Source organism: Equus przewalskii, chromosome 12, assembly GCF_037783145.1.
Source record: "Equus przewalskii isolate Varuska chromosome 12, EquPr2, whole genome shotgun sequence".
NCBI classification, from domain to species: domain Eukaryota; kingdom Metazoa; phylum Chordata; class Mammalia; order Perissodactyla; family Equidae; genus Equus; species Equus przewalskii.
The window spans coordinates 25,052,697-25,070,336 of record NC_091842.1 but is presented as its reverse complement, the minus strand read 5'-3'; the positions used below and the strand labels follow the sequence as shown (position 1 = coordinate 25,070,336).

General features: G+C 41.9%; 2 protein-coding genes across 10 annotated transcripts in view; both read left to right on the top strand.

Moving 5' to 3' along the window:
- METTL9 (methyltransferase 9, His-X-His N1(pi)-histidine) overlaps nucleotides 1-2,245 on the top strand; it is a 43,881-nt gene extending 41,636 nt beyond the window's left edge. For 2 of the 4 annotated variants that reach the window (XM_008507583.2, XM_070568372.1), the window contains exon 5: nucleotides 28-2,245. In XM_008507583.2, coding sequence (XP_008505805.1) covers nucleotides 28-230 — 203 coding nt within the window. In that variant the 3' untranslated portion in view covers nucleotides 231-2,245. Of the gene's footprint in view, nucleotides 1-24 lie in introns of all 4 variants that reach the window. The other 2 variants (XM_008507582.2, XM_070568371.1) reach the window with 1 other exon arrangement.
- Nucleotides 2,246-6,720: 4,475 nt separating this feature from the next.
- OTOA (otoancorin) overlaps nucleotides 6,721-17,640 on the top strand; it is a 69,405-nt gene continuing 58,485 nt past the window's right edge. For all 6 annotated transcript variants that reach the window (XR_011524444.1, XM_070566536.1, XM_070566538.1 and 3 more), the window contains exons 1-6: nucleotides 6,721-7,023; nucleotides 14,778-14,872; nucleotides 15,221-15,249; nucleotides 15,342-15,372; nucleotides 15,489-15,516; nucleotides 17,013-17,100. Coding sequence is in view for 5 of the 6 variants with exons in the window: in XM_070566536.1 (XP_070422637.1) it covers nucleotides 14,782-14,872; nucleotides 15,221-15,249; nucleotides 15,342-15,372; nucleotides 15,489-15,516; nucleotides 17,013-17,100 (267 nt within the window). In the remaining variant the exon portion in view is untranslated. The remainder of the gene's footprint in view (nucleotides 7,024-14,777; nucleotides 14,873-15,220; nucleotides 15,250-15,341; nucleotides 15,373-15,488; nucleotides 15,517-17,012; nucleotides 17,101-17,640) is intronic.

The following is a 17,640-nucleotide window of genomic DNA, read 5'->3' as shown; positions in this document are numbered from 1 at the left end:
ACTGAATGTTTTTATTCGTTTTAGTAGGTGGCAAGTGGGAGAAACCATCAGAAATTTTGGAAATCAAGGGACAGAATTGGGAAGAACAAGTGAATAGTCTGCCTGAAGTTTTCAGAAAAGCTGGGTTTGTTATCGAAGCTTTCACCAGACTGCCATACCTGTGCGAAGGCGACATGTATAACGACTACTACGTTCTGGACGACGCTGTCTTTGTTCTCAAACCAGTATAAACACGTGGAGGCCGAAGTCTTCAGAGTCCACCCCAAGAATGTACACTCCAGAGGAGGGGCTGCATTTGTGATTATGTGAAGGGAGGACCTTTGGGGACTGCCGTTCTAAATATCATGTAGGAATTTAAAAAGCCAAAATACTAATTATTTCTTTGTAGTTTGTAAAAGGAGTGTTTTTAAAAAAGAAAAACCCAACTCTTTGAGGATTTTTATCAACTCTTGACTCAGTAATGCAGGTCACACTCCAATTAAGGAAGATATTTTTTATACTTCATTGCAGTAGGAACTCATTCCCAGTCAAAGCAATAGTCGTGACTTCACGTGGAACCGATAGATATGGATTGTTTTTAATAAAATGAAGACTGGCAATAAAGTTGTCCATTCGCTTGCAAATATTGGTTATAAAGTATTAGCCACTGATACTCTTTCATGTTTAGAAATTCTTTTTGTCATTATTCAAGAAAATGTTTTTAATCATGCTAATAAACTTTTTTGGAGATGACTTTGGCATCATGTTTGAGTTAATGAAAGGCTCCCCCACTGTCTTTTATTGCTTTGGCTTCAGGGGTGCCCAAATATAGCATTAAGTGAAAGATGCAGTCAACTTGAATATGTAGTAAAGGAAGGCTTCAGACTGGGTGGGGGTGGGGGAGGTTATTGCAGATTTCAGCACACACTGAGGCAGTCTAGAGTAACCCTCCAAAGAACCTCATCCAGGTATGCTTCAGAGACCACCTGCCACTCCCCGCCACTCCCCAGGTCACGTTGCTTTGGGAAACACAACATGCTGGGTTCTGACTTTGTAACAGCTTACATCCTGCACTCAGAATTTTGTTTTTCTGGGCAGTCTCAGGTTCTCAGAATTGAAACATTCAGTTGTGTCTACTGACAAACGCAACCTAAAAAATGTTTTAATTTTACTTCTTACTCTACACTTGTATACCTCTTTCCCAGAACTTGGCTCTTCCTGAAGTCCTTAACTGAGTTATTTGCAGAGAATATGGTTTGAAGACCCTGTCAGACTCATGCATTCTAGAATCTGTGGGTGCCTCCAACCATATTCCCAGAAACATTGCAGTAGAGGAACTCATTAGCAAGATTAGTAACCATTGTGGATATTCCAAAGAGCAGAGCACTTAACAGAATCTAAAATCTCAGTAATAACAGATCCTGATTTGAGATTGTGGTTATTAATAATATGTTATTCTCACAACTTTTTCTTTTTTCACCCAGGTGTTGCATTAGATATTCTCATTTATACGCTCATAAAAGTCATCAAATCAACACATTTACTGCAACACCAGGGTATAAAGGAGAATTAAAGCCTTGAGAAGAATTACTTTATTCATTAAGAGCAGCGTTCCCACATCCTCAAACCAGTATCTTCCACTGTTATTGTGTAGACATAATAAGAGTTGGGTTATGTGATTTATGCAAAATTGTAATTGGTGCGTTCTAATGCTTTTTTCGAGGAATTCAAATAAGTGCAAATACTTAGCACCCTAGATTGTAAAAATAGAAGAAATGAGTAAACTTAATGTAGTTCTTGTACAGTTGTGTTTTGCTTCTTTATAAACTGTCTGTTGTAATCAGGGGTTGCTGTTTAGACTGTCGAAAAAGAGTGTAAGAGTGGTGGATGTTCAAAGAGGCAGGTTGCCCAAAAGTGTTTCACAATTTTGAAATTGAGAATGAATTTGATGGTCTATTTTTTTAAAGAACTCATTCTTTACCCAAAAAAAGAGAAAAGCACAGACATTTGTGCATTTCACAGATAAACAGTTTCTCAAAATCTGAAGTTCTCTGAAGACCAGCATATTAACAGCTTCATTTTATGGTGAAAATTTAAACCAGCAAATCCGCTCACATTTCCTATCTGGTCTTGAAAGCCTTGGTGGTGTGTTACCGTTCCGCTAGATGGCAGTGTTGCCTACCGAGTGTCAATGGCTTTTTTTTCCTGAATGGAATCATGTTTTTTCCCCCCAAAGTCTAATAAAGCTGCCTTCTTGTCTGCACCATTCCTCGTGTAAGTGCTTCATACCAAGTTAAGGTCGTTTTAGAGAAATTAAGACGAGCTCTATTTGTGGTCAAAGCAACTAACCAGTTGACCTTAAAGGTCGTGGAGAAAGGAAATGCCAGCTGCACCTGGGAGTCCTAGCTCCCTGCACCTGCAGCTGTAAGCCCGCTGAGTGTCTAGACTGCTGATTTCGGAGAAGGCAAGGCAAGGAGCTACAATAGCCTCAGTCATTTTTCCCTTGTGCAGGGTTGTTAAAAGCGATAGTGTATTTTCTGCCCTTCTCTATGTCATCAGAACTTACATAGTTGACCTTTATGTAACAGAAAAGAAGCTGGGCTGGGAAGTAAAGTAAAACTTAGTCGTTTCAGGTCGTCTTTCTGACTATAAAGCTTTGTTTTCAGTTAATTCTGAGCATAGTATTTAAACGGACTCGTGATGAAGCAAGATGTTCTCATCAGTTGCTTCCCACCACTTGGTTACTGATAGAAGTGTTTCATGATCCTTTTTCTCTAACTACAGCACCTTCGGCATGGACTTCCAGTGACTAAACTGAACTACCGTGTTTGCATAGATGCCTGAGTACCCCCAAATAAGCTTGTATCCAACGCACCCATATTCCGTCTGAAGACAGTGCACTGTCAGTGCTGTCCTGCAGAGTTGCACTGGCTGGTAGTCCACAGAACAAAAACGAGCTCATATGAACTTGAAATAGGGTGCTTTCAAAGTTACACCCAACTTATCACAATACAAAATCATGAATTAGCAGAGGGAATTTCACACTGTTTCCATGCTGAGAAACATTTGTTTGTGATTAAGTGAAAAAATGCACCCAGGATCATTAAGGAAATATTGCTACAATGTAAAATTCAACAGCCTGCCTTTTTGCAATTAGGTAATGAGACAATAGCTAGGCAACATGAACAGCCCAATAAAAATAAAAGAATTTCACATCTATTGTAGCTATCTGTATAGGCATTCATATTTCGCTGCTTGCTTTATCAATTCTAATATATTTGCATTGTGTTGTCTTCTATGCAGGAATTGATTTTAACTTTTTAGTTATCACTAGCTTTTTAAAACTTTATCTTTAAATAAACTTTTATTTTGAAATAATGTTAGATTTAGAGAAATCTTGCAAAGATAGGACAGAGAATTCCTATATGCCCTTTACCTGGTTTCCCTAATGTTATCTTATGTAGCCGTGGTGTGTCAAAACTAAGAAATTAACACTAGTACATTACTATTAGGTAAACTACAAACTATTGGGATTTTGCCCATTTTTCCATTAATGACCTTTTTCTGTTCTAGGAGCCAATTCAGGATACCGGCACATTTAGTTGCTCACTTTCAAAATTATTAGTGTTCCTGACAGTACCGTTATTCGTTTATCTTAGTTTTTTTTAATTGTAAAATACACATAAAGTTTACCATCTTAAAAAAATTTACCATCTCAACCATTTTTAGCTGTACAGTTCAGTGGTATTTGGTATATTCATATTGTGCAACCATCATCACCATGCGTCTTTAGAACTGTTTTCATCTTGCAAAACTGAAATTCTATACCCAGTAAACACTAACTCCCTGTTCTCTTCTCCCAGCCCCCGGCAACCACCATTCTACTTTGTATGAGAAAAGTGGAATCATACAATATTTGTCTTTTTGTGACTGGCTTATCTCACTTAACATAATTTTCTCAAGGTTCATTCATGTTGTAGCATGCGTCAGAATTTCCTTTTTAAGCTGTGTAATATTCCATTGCATGTATATACCACATTGTGCTTATTCATTCGTCCGTCAATGAACATTTGAGTTACTTCCATCTCTTAGTTATTGTGAATAATGCCTCAATGAACATGGCTGTACAGATATCTGAGTCTCTGTTTTCACTTTTTTGGGTGTATACCCAGAAGTGGAATTGCTGGACCATATGGTAATTCTCTGTTTAATTTTTTGAGGAATTGTCAGATTGTTTTCCTCAGCAGCTGCACCATTTCACAGTCCCACCAACAGTGCACACGAGTTCCAGTTTCTCCACATCCTCATAGTACAACTTGTATGGCATTGGGTTTCCTTTACTAGTAATTTATGCTTTTTAGCTCGCTATCTATATCGATAGGGGTGAATTGGAGTCAGTGTTCACTGATACCAAAGTATGTCTTTTTAGCTATGAAATTTTATACTTTGGGAGAATTAGGATATTATTACATTACGAGAGCTTAAGATTTCCCTCTGGATTTTAGAGTCAATATGCTGTATCCACATGAATTAAATACTATATTTTTGTTACAAGGCCATTTAAAAACTTTGAATACTTCTTAAATGATACAAGTAAAGATTTTTCCCCCAAAATAAATGACTATGTAAAATTGGAATGCCTTATACACTCACACTTCTTAAGTTCTTGAAAATAATTACGAACAGATAGAATGCCCAGATGCTGTTTTCTTATATCATGTTCAGGAGTAGGCACAGGACATTGGTTTTAAATGCCTTTGAAACGTCAACACTTTTCAAATGGTAGAGTTGAGTTCGTGGAATACATCGGCAGTCCTTTTTATCCTCAGCAGAACAAAACAGTCTTTCCTGCACTTGATTTTGCCACCTTGTTTTTATTACTTATTGTTTTTAAGGTGGCTATGACCGATCATAAAGCCCTACTGATTTTTGCATTATAAGCACATGTTTGTTGTAGGAAAAGTAGAAAATACAGACAGGAGAAAAGAATAAAATACAAATAAACTTGACCTATCCCATAACCTTGAGAGCAGCACTATTGATGTTTGGGTATATGGCCTTCCAGACTTTCTTCTATGCATGTATGTAGCCACACATACACGTTTACAAGCATTTAACATTAAAAAAAGTAAAAATGAACAGGTACTTTGATCTTTCCAAGATGAATCATGTGAAACTCATAGACAGCCATTTTCTAAATCAAAAATTGACAGGGGATGGCCCCATGGCTGAGTGGTTAAGTTCGAGTGCTCTGCTTCGGTGGCCCAAGGTTTCGCTGGTTCGGATCCTGGGCGTGGACCTAGCACCACTTGTCAGGCCATGCTGAGGTGGCATCCAGCATAGCAGAGCCAGAAGGACCTACAATTAGAATATACAACTATGTACTGGGGGACTTTGGGGAGAAGAAGAAGGAAGAGAAAAAGAAGGTTGGCAACAGATGTTAGCTCAGGCGCCAATCTTTAAAAAAAAAAATTGACAAAGGCTAGAAGACACTTTCTGTCATTTACGCCTTGAGAGTAAACTGCTTGGTCAAGGGATGAAACCAAGAGCTGGGGATAAAATGTTTTTGAGGATGCTGAGCACTAGTATTATAAAAATAACTACCAGCTGAGCAGTAGACCAGCGCAATGTGCCATTTCTGAAGACAGTGTCTAATTGTGCCACTGACAAAATAATGTCAACATTAGGCATTTCAGTTATTACTTTAAACATTTTCAGGTATTGAGATGTGTTTCATTGAATTTTGTGAAGGATTGCAAAGGAATCTCTATAGTTTACAATTGTATTTTCATTAAAGGGAAAAGTTATGCATAATCCCACCAGGCAAACCTAATGCTTCCATGCATTTTCTGTTTAATAAAAGTGTGTACATGCATATTACTTAATATTTGGCTTTGGGGCATATAAAATCATTTCTTTGTGTTACTATTACATGGTCTTTGTTAATGCCCATATTAATGGCTGGATAACCCATAGAGTGGAGGTATCGTGGTTTATGTAACCATTTCTTTATCGGTGGACACAAGTTGGATCTCTTCCCCCTTTCCCCCTTGTTCTGTACATATATGTAATGCTGCTGCAGTAAATATTTTGGTGCACAAACCTTTTTTATTTCTGAGGAGTTTTTTTTCCCTTTAGATAAATTTAGTCACATTTACTGACCAAGGGGTCCGAACACCTTTATAGTTCTTTTATTTAAAACAACTTTCTATTATGGAAAATTCCAAGCACATAAGGAAGAAAATGAGGTAATAATGACCCCTGCTCACGTGGCTGCAGCAATTGACGCATGGCCAATCTTGTTTCATCCGTACTCCTTGGTCCCCATTATTTCCTCGCAAATCCCATACATCATATTTCAGTTTTGTAAATCTACATCTGCAAAGAATGACTCTTAAAAGAGAGCCACAGGGGCCGGCCCGGTGGCGCAGCAGTTAAGGGCGCACGCTCCGATTTGGCCCGGTTTGGATCCCGGGTGCGGACATGGCACCGTTTAGCTCAGGGCCAGTCTTCCTCAGCAAAAAGAGGAGGATTGGCGGCACATGTTAGATCAGGGCTAAGCTTCCTAAAAAATAAAAGAGAGAGAGAGAGAGAGAGAGCCACAGTATCATTATCACACCTTAAAAACCTAACCATTAACTATCCAGCGACCACTTTGCTCCACTTGGTTCATAAATTTTTAATTGTTTGAATCCCGATCCCAGTAAAGTCTCTACACAGCAATTGGTGGATCTGGCCTTCGCGCTCCTCCGCTTCCTCCCTAGCCGCAATCTCAGAGAGGGGCGAGAGGGAGTGCGTTTCGTCTCCGTCTTGTGCGATTCGGGTCTGGAGAGGAAGCCCCAGGAGGGGACCGTGACCCCCGCGGCTCTCGGTGTCTCGGTTTCCACTTTGGCCACAGCGGCGAGCAGGTCGCGCTGTGCAGGCTGGCGCTGCCCGCCGCCTGCGCCCCATCCCCGCCGGGCGGTGGGCGCGCCCTAGGAGTCCCGCGGCCCGCCCCGCGCCGCCCGCCCGCAGGACGCAGAGCAGCCGAGCCGGGCTCCGCAGGTGAGGCGCGCGGCGGGCCCGGGAGGAGGCCCCGCGGGGCCAGGCGCAGGGGACGCGGGCGGGCGCAGCTCAGGGCGCTGGGGCGCGGGCTGGGGGCTCGCCGTGGGGCCTCCCCAGGGAAGCGGCACAAGCTGTGCATGGCGCGGAGAGCCCGAGAGAGAGGAGAGGGGGCAAAGTGCGGGTGCAGCGGCTTTAAGGGCTCGCTCATGGGGCCGGTTCATAGGGGGTGGGTGATGAAACGTCCAGGAAAGGGGTCCGAACTCACTTAATAATAGTAATAAGAACAGCAATGATGACAAAAACTGTGCAATAATAGCAGCCAAAACAAAAGCATCAATAATAATAATAGCTACTGTTCGTTGAGTGCTCATGTGTACCAATGCTGGGCTCAGTTCTTTACATAGTTTACATATAAGGAAAGTTCTTTACCCATATTACCGTATAGCTGTTGTGAGCAAAAAAATGGGAAAATGCAGGTAAGGCAAATAGCACCGACTACGCATTGGATAAGCTTGTGAACTTTAAAAACATTTACACAGTCTTTGGGAGGGAGGTACTATTGCCATCCCCACTGTACAGCGGAGGAAATGCAAACCCAGAAAGGTTAAGGAATTTTCCCAAGAGTGCACAGCTAGTGACGGGTGGTCCAAATTAAAGCTGGGGCTCCTATCCTTGAGGTGGCACCAGCCACCTGGAGTTTTAGGGTCAGGGCTGCTGAGCAGAGAGGCTGCAGAGCAAAGCTGGTAAGTGCTTGAAATCATTTAGTTCTGGGTTTGGGACCCGGCCCTGGCACTGTGTGACCTTAAGCAGATCACTTGACTCTTAGAATTAGTTTCCTCATGTGTGAAAAATAGAGATAATGATAATATTTGCCTCAAAGACTGCAAGGATTAAGTGAGACAATGTATAAAGAGAGGCATATATTTTGTTCTCTCTCCTTCAATGGTTGCTAGGATTGTGATTACTAGGGAGTCAGGCAGCCCTGCATCAAGACCCCTCTCTGTCATTTGCTTGCTGTGTGACCTCCGTGTGTCCACTGAACTCATCTGTGCAACCAAATAAAGTAAGCCTTCAGGGCCGATGGAAAGAAGTGAAAGGGGGCGCCAGGCACGATGCCGGTGCCTGGAAGATGCTCAGTGAGACCAGTTTCTTCCCCTCTCCTCTTTTCATCACGGAATCCCAAGTGTTCCGTGTTGCTCCTCTGAGACTAAAAGAGAGGAAGGGTAGTCTCATCCTTGGGGCAGAGCTAGGACGAGTGCTCAGGCCTCCATGCCTCCAGTCCAGAAAGTGCCCATTCCATTGACTTCTGCAACCCCTGCGAGCTGGGCCGTTCCCACACCAAAGTTTGAAATAAAATGCAAATCCAGCTTAATTAGCCTGGTATTCTACAAGCCAGAAGACCTAGCCCATTGTGCATTAATAGGAATGAAAATGGTCTCACGTTTCTTTTTTTGTGGAAAATCTCCAAGTTAGTATCTGTAGGTCCATATGTATGTATCCTGAATACATACCTTAAATGGAGCTGCTTTGCAGACAGTAAAACTCCATGTAATTGTGACCTGTTGGTTTGTGTTTGGGGTGGGATGTCCCAGCACTGGGGGAACCTGCCGACGTCTTTGCAAGTTTCCGGCATCTTTGCAAGTTTCCTAGACGATGAAATGTCTCTCATCCATACGGTGACCAACTCATCCTGGTTTGCCTGGGACTTTCCCAGTTTTTAAACTCAACCCTTCAGTCCCAGGAAACCGTGATGGTTGGTCTCCATGCTCATCCAAACTCGGGCAGTTTCTCAGGACACTGTGTTCATTTCAGGTTTGTGGTTATTGTTGCTGTTTTCATTTTGGTCCTTGCAGTCCTTGCCTGCCTGATTTCCACTGGTCTGCACTGGGGGGAGCCTTTTCTGGGGGCTGGGGTGGGGCCCGTCGGGGAAAGCTAGCAGCTCCCAAGTCGCCACTGCCCTGGACAGTCCTTTCAATCCTTTTGGCCAGCCTCCTGAAAGAGAGTGTCCTAGAGGGCTTTTAATTAAAATCAAATCCCGCGCTGGCGATGGGCTGGGGTTTCGTTGGAACGCAGACATTATGTGCAGCAGAAAGCGCGGCATCTGTTTCAGTAACGTAAACCTCTCCACAGGGTTAGCAGGACGCTGGAGCCGTGAGCACAAGAAGCCTCATTGTCTGGGAAACTGGAGAATTGTGAATGAGGCCAGTGCCCCAGGGCAGCTGACCAAAGGGCAGGGAGAAAAACCGCCAAAGGTTCCCCAAACCCCAACCCCCCAAACCCAGTGAGAGTTATTATGAGAGTTGAACACACACCTGAGGGTGGGACTGGTGGGGCAGAACGCATCTGCAAAGTCCTTTGGGATCAGGGACTCAAAACCTGTTAGAAGGCTTGGCTTTTCGCGTCTGGAGGTTTCAAAAGTTTCCATTTGTTTCTGCCCAGGGCAGTAAAATGAGCATAACTGTTTCCAAAGCTGGTTGTGGAAGTCCCTTTGGGGGATAAAGAATCCATTTGCAAAAAAAAGAATCCATTTGGATTACAAGCCAGACAATACCAGGGAAATCTGTATTAAAGAGTTCTGGGGCACCTATCAAATATCTCGAGGATCCGTGGGTGTGCTTTACAGTGTTCCTGTCGAGTTCCTGTAAGAGGGCGGCATCCCGCAATTGGGGTGTGGGCTGCCCGAGAGTCAGGTGGAGCGAAGTGCAATTCCCAGTCCTCATCCGACCGGACCCAGGAGCAGCTCCCGAGTGGTCCTCCTCCCCTCTCTGCACTTGACCTCCAGGACGCCATCCTCACCTGTTTTCCTTCTAGCCCTGGCACCACTCCTTGCAGCCTCCTTTCCTAGTTTGTTCTCTTCAGTCTACCCTCTTTTATTAAAAACATGCAGTCGCTTTTGTTTTGCTTTTTCTTTTTAAAAGTCATTTATGTGGAAAATTTCTAACACATATACAAGTACACACAAGAATATAATGAACCTCATGTACCCATCTCCCAGCTTCAACTGTCAACTCATAGCCAACCTTGTTTCAGCTATACCTACCTCCCACCTATTTCCTCCATCCCGTATCATTTTGAAGCCATCTCAAACATGACATTTCTCCTGTAAATATGTAAGGATATAGCTCTAGAAGGGGGGCTGGCAAACCTTTTCAGTAAAGGAACGGAGAGTAAATATTTTTGGCTTTGTAGACCACGCAGTTGAAACTTCTCAAGTATTTTCAGCTTTGTAGACCACACAGTTGCAACTTCTCAATTCTGCCGTCATAGCATGAAGCAGCCACAGACAGTACTTGAATGAATGAGCGTAGCTGTATTCCAGTAAAACTTTATTTATGGACACTAACATTTACATTTCATACATGACATTTTCATATGTCAAGAAATATTTGTTCTTTTCATTTTTTTTAACCATTTAAAAATGTAAAAACCGTTTGTAGCGTGTGAGCCACACAAAACCAGGCATCCGTTTGAATTCAGCCCTTGGGTTGTAGCTTGCTGACCCCCTGTTGCAGAAGGTCATTGAGAGAATGTGACTGCCCGTTGACCCATGAGCTGGACCCAGGCAATTGGAGGCTCCTCACCCTTCCCCTGTCCTTGGAATGTATGTTCTGCACAAGGTGGGAGCTGTTTTCAAGGATGTAGCCTTAAGAGAGTAAGGTGTTGTCAAAACTATCTGGACAGTGTACGTAACTGAACCCAGTTAAGGCCGCTATATGAACTCTTAAGATTCTGGTGGAGACACAGAGATCTAGTGTTCTGTGGTCACTCAAGAGAAGCCTCCTGTGTAAGCTGCGTTCCTTACTAGAGCTGCCGCCTGCAGCTCTGGAGGGCTCTGCCTCCTTCCTGCATCTCTCCTTGGCCTCCGTGCAGTGGGGCCAGTTTGCGAACCAACACGGCTCCTTTAAAAAAGTAAGCACTCCTTTAAAAATAAAACCACAATTCCATTATCAAACTTAAAAATATGAACAATAATTCTTTGAAATCTTCCAATATCCAGTCCAGGCTTAGATTTCCCCAGTTGTCTCATAGTTTTGTTTTTTATGGTTTGCTGGAATCAGGATCCAAATAAAGTCCATGTGCTACAAGTGATTGATTTATCTCGGTTTTTTTTTTTTAATCCCTAGTTCCTTCCTCTCCTGTCTCTCTCTTAGCAATACATTTGCTGAAGAAACTAGTTGTTTGTTCTGGGGAGTTTCCCAGAGTCTGGATTTTGCTGGTTACACCTGGTCTACCCAACATCTTAACAAAAGGACGCCCTGGGTCTCAGCCCTTAAACCTCACCCAGTTTCTCCCTATGCTTACTTTCTGGGTGATCTCATCCAGTGTTATGGGTTCACATGTATGCCGAGTGCTCTGTATAGACAGCTCCATTCTGGAACTCTCCCTCACCTGCAGACTCAGATACCAAACTGCCTACTTACCATCTCCGCTCGGATATGGATCAGGCATCTCAAGCTTAGCATGTCCACACCTGAGTTCCAGGGCTTCTCACTCGAACCTGCTATTCCTATGGTTTTCCCCATTTCCCATCTTTCTAGATGCTCAGGCTGAAATCTTTGGAGTCATGTATGAGTTTTCTCTTTTTTTTATTCCCCACATCCACTGTGTTGGCTCCCGCTTCAGAATACCTCCAGAATCCAATTACTTTTCACCACCGTCTCTGCGATCTGTGACTAAGTCATTGTTATCATCTCTAACCTAGACTAGTCTCCCTGCTTCAGCCATTGCCCCCCTCCAGGCTATTCTTAACACGGCAATCAGTGTTATTGATCCAGTTTTAAAAATTCAGAGCCTGCTCTAGTGCTAATATCCCCTTCAGTGGTTCCCATCTCCATCCAAGCAAAAGTCTTGGGGCTTACAATGGCCTAACCTCATCTCGTATTACTCTCATCCTCATGCGACTTACTGAACATGCAAATTGCATTCCTAACCTCATAACCAAAGGCCTTTGCACTTGTGGTTCCCTTTTTCTGGAACATTCTTTCCCCTGATTTGAATTTTGAAAACATCAGTCTGGCTTATTTGCCTATTTAATAAACCCATATATAGAGCTTTCTTTGTGCCAAGCATTGTTCTAAGTGATTTTCTATTATTACCTCATTTTCTCTTCATATGACACTATGATGTGGATGCCATTATTGACCCCACCTTACAGATGAGAAAATGGAAGTACAGAAAGATTAAGTAATTTGTACAACATCACACAGCTAATAAGTGGTAGAGGTGAGATTCAAACCAGGCCGTCTAGCTCCATAGTTCATGCTTTTCCTTTCTATTTTAAATCAATGTTAGTGGGGTGTAATTTACATAGCAATAAAATGTGTCTGTTTTAAGTGTACAGTTCAATGATATTTTATAAATGTATGTATCTGTGTAACAACTACCACAATCAAAATATATTTCCATCACCCCAAAAAGCTCCTTTGTGCCCTTTTGCAGTAAACTCCTACCACTGCACCCCAGTAGGGCCCCAGGCAACTCCTGATTTGCTTTGTGTCACTGTAGATTATTTTGCCTATCCTATAGTTTCATGTAAATGGAATCATGCAATATATACTCTTTGTGATTTTCTTCTTTTGCTTGGCATAGTGTTTTTGAGGTTCATCCACGTTGCTGCATAAATGAGTTTCTTTCTTTTCCTGTGCACATAATGTACCTTTTTTCCTTTGGATGCTTTAAAAATTTTATTATTTCTAAATAATTAGAGATCCACAGCAAGTTGCAAAAAGGAAAAAAGGACAAGTTCCCATGCAGTCTTCATCCTGCTTCCCCCAGTGATTACATCTCGCATCACTATAGCACAATACCAAAACCAGGAAATTAACGTAGGTACCACCCGTAGAGCTTAATCAGATTTCACTAGTTTTACATGCACTTTGTGTGTGTGTTTGCATATAGTTTTCAATTTTGTCACATGTGTAGATTTATGTAACAGCTACCCCATTCAAGATGCAGAACTGTCCCATGACCAAAAGGCTCCTTCCTGCTACCCTTGGTACCCACACCTTTCCCCATTGCAAGCACTATTCTCTTCTCCATCGCTATAATTTTATTTCAAGAATGTTGTGTAAGTGGAATCACATAGTATGTAACCTTTGCGGTTGGCTGTTTTCACTCAGCATAATTCTGTTGAGGTCTGTCAAAATTTCTGCATATCCATAGCTTGCTCCTTTTATTGCTGAGTAGTATTCCATGGCATGGATGTACTAGTTTGTTTAATCATTCACCCGGTGAAGGACATTTGGATTGATCCCAGTTTTTGGCTATTATGCATAAAGCTGCTATGAACATTCATGTGCAGGCTTTTCTGTGAAGATAAGTCTTCATTTCTCTGGGACAAATGCCCAAGAGCGCAGTTGCTAGGCTGTATGTTAAATCACGTTTAGTTTTATAAGAAACGACTATTTTCCAGAGTAGCTTTACCATTTTATTTTCTTACCAGCAATGTATGAGTGATTCAGTTTCTTTGCGTCCTTTCCAGCATTTAGCATTTATCACTGTAAAAAAATTTTTGCCATCTGATAGGTCTATAGTGGTGTTGTGGTTTTAATGTTCATTTCCCTAATGGCTAATGATGTTCATATCTTTTCCTGTACTTATTTGCCATCTGTATGGTGAGATGTCTGCTCATACCTTTTGCCTATTTTCTAACTGAATCGTTTATTTATTTTTTTTACTGATCGGTTTTGAGAATTCTTTATTCTAGATGCAACTCCTTTGTTGGATTTTTTTTTGTCATTGGTTTTTAGCAGTTTGATTACGATGTGCCTTGGTGTGGTTTCTTCACGTTTCTTCTGCTTGTTGAGCTTCCTGGATCTCTGGGTTTATAGTTTTATCAAGCTTGAAAAATTTTTGGCCGTTATTTCTTCAAATATTTTTTCTATTTGTTTTATATATTTTGGTTGGTTTTCTAATTGTTTAAGGCAGGAGGCTTTATCCCCTGCCAATTACTCCATTATATCTGGAAGCAGAAGTCCATCTCATTCCTTTATTACTGATAAGTGGTGTTCCATTGAATTTATATCTTATTTGTTTAACCTTTCACCTATTGTTGGACATTTAAGTTGTTTCTAATTTTTGGCTATTATCATTTAAACTGTACTAGTCTTTGTATGGACATATGTTTTAATTTCTCTTGGGTAAATGCCTAGGGGTGAATTCCTGGATGATAGAGTATTGTATATTTAACCTTATGGCGCTCCACACCATTGCCAACACTTGGTATTGGCGGTCATTTTAGCCATTCTAGTGTGTATGTAGTGGTATCTCATTGTGGACTCAATTTCCATGTTCCTGATAATTAGTGATATTGATAATCTTTTATGTGCTTTTGGCCATTTGTATTTTTTATTGAAGTTTAAGTTCATATCTTTTCTCCATTCTTTCCCATTGGCTTATTTATCTTCTTCTTACTGAATTGTAAGAATTCTTTTTATATTCTGGATATAAATCCCTTGTAGATATAACAGAGTCCATGCTTATAACAGAGGAGTCCACTGCTCCTCTGCTGGGTGGGGGTGGGGAGTGGGGCGGTGTTGGGGGGGAGGGGTATGAATTTAAACAGGAAAGAGATGATTGTGTCTTAGACTAGGATAGGGGTTTAGATGGAGCAAAGTAGGTGGAATTTTAAAATTATTTTTTAAAAACTTCAAGGAATTCTGTGTCTGTCTGTCTTGCCCTTTTGTCTTCTGAATGTTCTTAAATGGATTAAAAACTACAAACCTGAATCGCTTCTATGCTTGAATTAACTACAGGAGAATGTCTCAGGAAACCAGGACATATTCCCTTTTCCTGTTCCTTTTCCTCAGCCATGGAGTGGCAAGTCATGCCGTTCCAGATTCCAGGCAGGGTAAGTCCCAAGGGAAGAACCATCTGTCATGGCTTCCAGACATCTTAGGGAACGGAGTGGGGACAGATCAATTTAGGTTCATGATGCTGGAAAGTGATTTGGGATGTGTGTGTGCATGTGTGTATTCGTATATGTGTACACATGTGTAGGATTTTCAGGATTATTCTAAAAAGGTGTTTCAAAACAGGTTTTTTCATGCTGGGTACATATAAGCACAGGTATAATTAAAACTCACTAAAATTTTCCTTCGCAAGTGACCTTTTTGGGGGCTCTTTTCCTAACCTATGTTTGTATTTTTGAAAGTCACACAATTCAATTCTAGTTATACATTCAATGGCTTTCTTGCAGATTTGCATCCATTGTTGCAAAAAATGGCGGTGAGTATTCCATTTTCTTTTAATCAAAATCCCCTCTACTGGAACTGCCAATTTTTGGATGTTATGCTCGACGTTCTCTCTTTGCCTTTTAGGAAGAAATAATAGATGGAAGCTATCTGAATGGTAATGTACTCACCCTGTCCCCACTTGCTGCTTCTAAGAATTTCAAACAGAATGCACTGTGATCTTTCTGGAATGATTCCTTTTTAAGTTGTCTTTTCATTTTGTTCCCATTGTAGCATTACTGGATCTCATACAGTTTCAAAGGTAACTCTCCCTAGAGGGGAGGGGAAGGGATGGAATAGATTCTTATAAAAAATTCTTAATGGAAGTCTCTTAATTGTAAAAAGTAATATGTACTCATTGCAAAAACTGTCAACCAAGGCACAAGTGTTTTAAAGTAGACACATTTGCTTCACAAACTTGTGTTTCTCTCTGCACTAGCACAGGAGCTAGCATTTATTGAGTGCTTACTGTGTGGCAGGTACTATTTTAAGTGCTCGATGCACAGAAGCACGTGTAATCCTCACAAGCATTTCTGGGGACAGGGCGATGGTTATGCTATTGAACAGAATAATGGAACTGAGGCACAGGGAGGGGGAATCAAGGTCACGCAGCTGGGAAGTGGTGAAGCTGGGGTATGTGTCCAGCAGCCTGGCTCCAGGGCCCACTGCGCTCACTGTCATGTTACCTACTGTATACGGGCTGGTGTTAGATACCAGGGATATGGGGCAGGGTGCTAGACGGTGTTGTGGAAAGACAAATATTAGCAGATAATTCTAATATGATAAGTACCATGAAGGAGAAAAATGGGAGCCTTGGAGCCTCATGACAGGGCCTCCCAATTATGCCAGAGTGAAAGATCCCACAGACACTCCTCTCCCTGAGGTAACTCCAGTTGATAGTTTTGGATATATTCTTTCCGGTTAAAACGTATTTATTTATTTATTCATTCATCTATTTATTTATAACAAAAATGGGATTATAAAACATTTTCTAATTGCTTCCAGCAGGAGGGTTAATCTAGTGCCAATTATTCCATCATATCTGGAAGCAAAAGTCCGGCTTGTTCCTTTGTTATTGATGAGTGGTGTTCCATTGAATGGCTATGCTGTATTTGTTTAACTTTTCACCCATTGTTGGACAGTTGAGTTGTTTCCAGTTTTTGGCTGTTATGAATTGAACTGTGCATTTTCTATGTGTTGGGCACTGTTTTAAACACTTTACACGTGTGAACGAATTGAATCCTCACAACTGTTAGCTATATTACATAGAAAGGGAAACTGAGGCACAGGAAAATTTAGTAAATTGCCTAAGGCCACACAGTTAAGTGGTAGAGCCAAGATTGAAATCCAGATTTTAAGCCCAGACTCTTAACAATGCTGTTCCAGCCTCTCAGGGTATACACAGCATCTTTTTTAAAACTTAATATAGTTAGGACATCGTCCTAAGGCAATCTGTTTGGATTGCAGTTAATTGTAGTGGATTCTTATGAGAATGAGAATATTGCATTGCATGCAGCTCAGAGGTTGATCATTGTCTTTGAGACAGTGGGATCCAGGCAGATTCCTAGAATTGGAAACTCCACACCACTGTGCCAGGTTAACACATGTCCTACCTCCAAGCACCAAGTTTCTAGCATCCCCAGCCCAATCCCACCATCCTCTCTGAACGCCGGTCCCCTCGTCACTCAGCTAGTAGGGGAACTACTCATGATAGAGGAACTGTCTTCGTGACCTTCTCCCATCTGTCTTGGACTGAAGCTCCCACGTGTGGACGGCAGACCTGTCCCGCAGAGTCCTGGCCTATCTGAATTCACGGAATGTTGCCTTCACCATCCGCAGCTTGCAGGTGTGTACCTGAGATCATCCATATATGTTCCTCTCTCAGTGCTCAGGGATTGCAAACTCAGGAGCCAGGTAAGTTGGGGGACTGGGCTAGGTATAGCGCTAGTCTTCACTTCCACACACATACACACACAATGTGTTCTGTCCAGTTTTTCCTGAAACGTGATACAAGCTCTTCTACCTTTCATTTTTCCACCTTTGATGGAGACATGGTGTATTAGGGTATAGGTTGAGCTGCTGTAACAAAGAGACCCAAAATGACAGCAGTTCAAACAGTTTAGTTGTTTCTATCTCATGTAATCGTCCAGAACTGGATGGGAGATCCAGAGAGGAGAGGGAGCTCTATTTCAAAAGGTGGCCCAGGGGCCCAGGTTCCTTCTCTCTTCTTGTTTTCTCATCCTCTAGGAAGTTATTGCATGCATGGTTGAAAGAGCACATTCATTCTCCAACCCAAGCGGGGGGGGGGGGGGAGGAAAGAGGAAGTGAAGGGTGAGCATCTTCTCTTTTAAGGATGTGACCTGCAAGTTGTACACTTCCTTCTGCT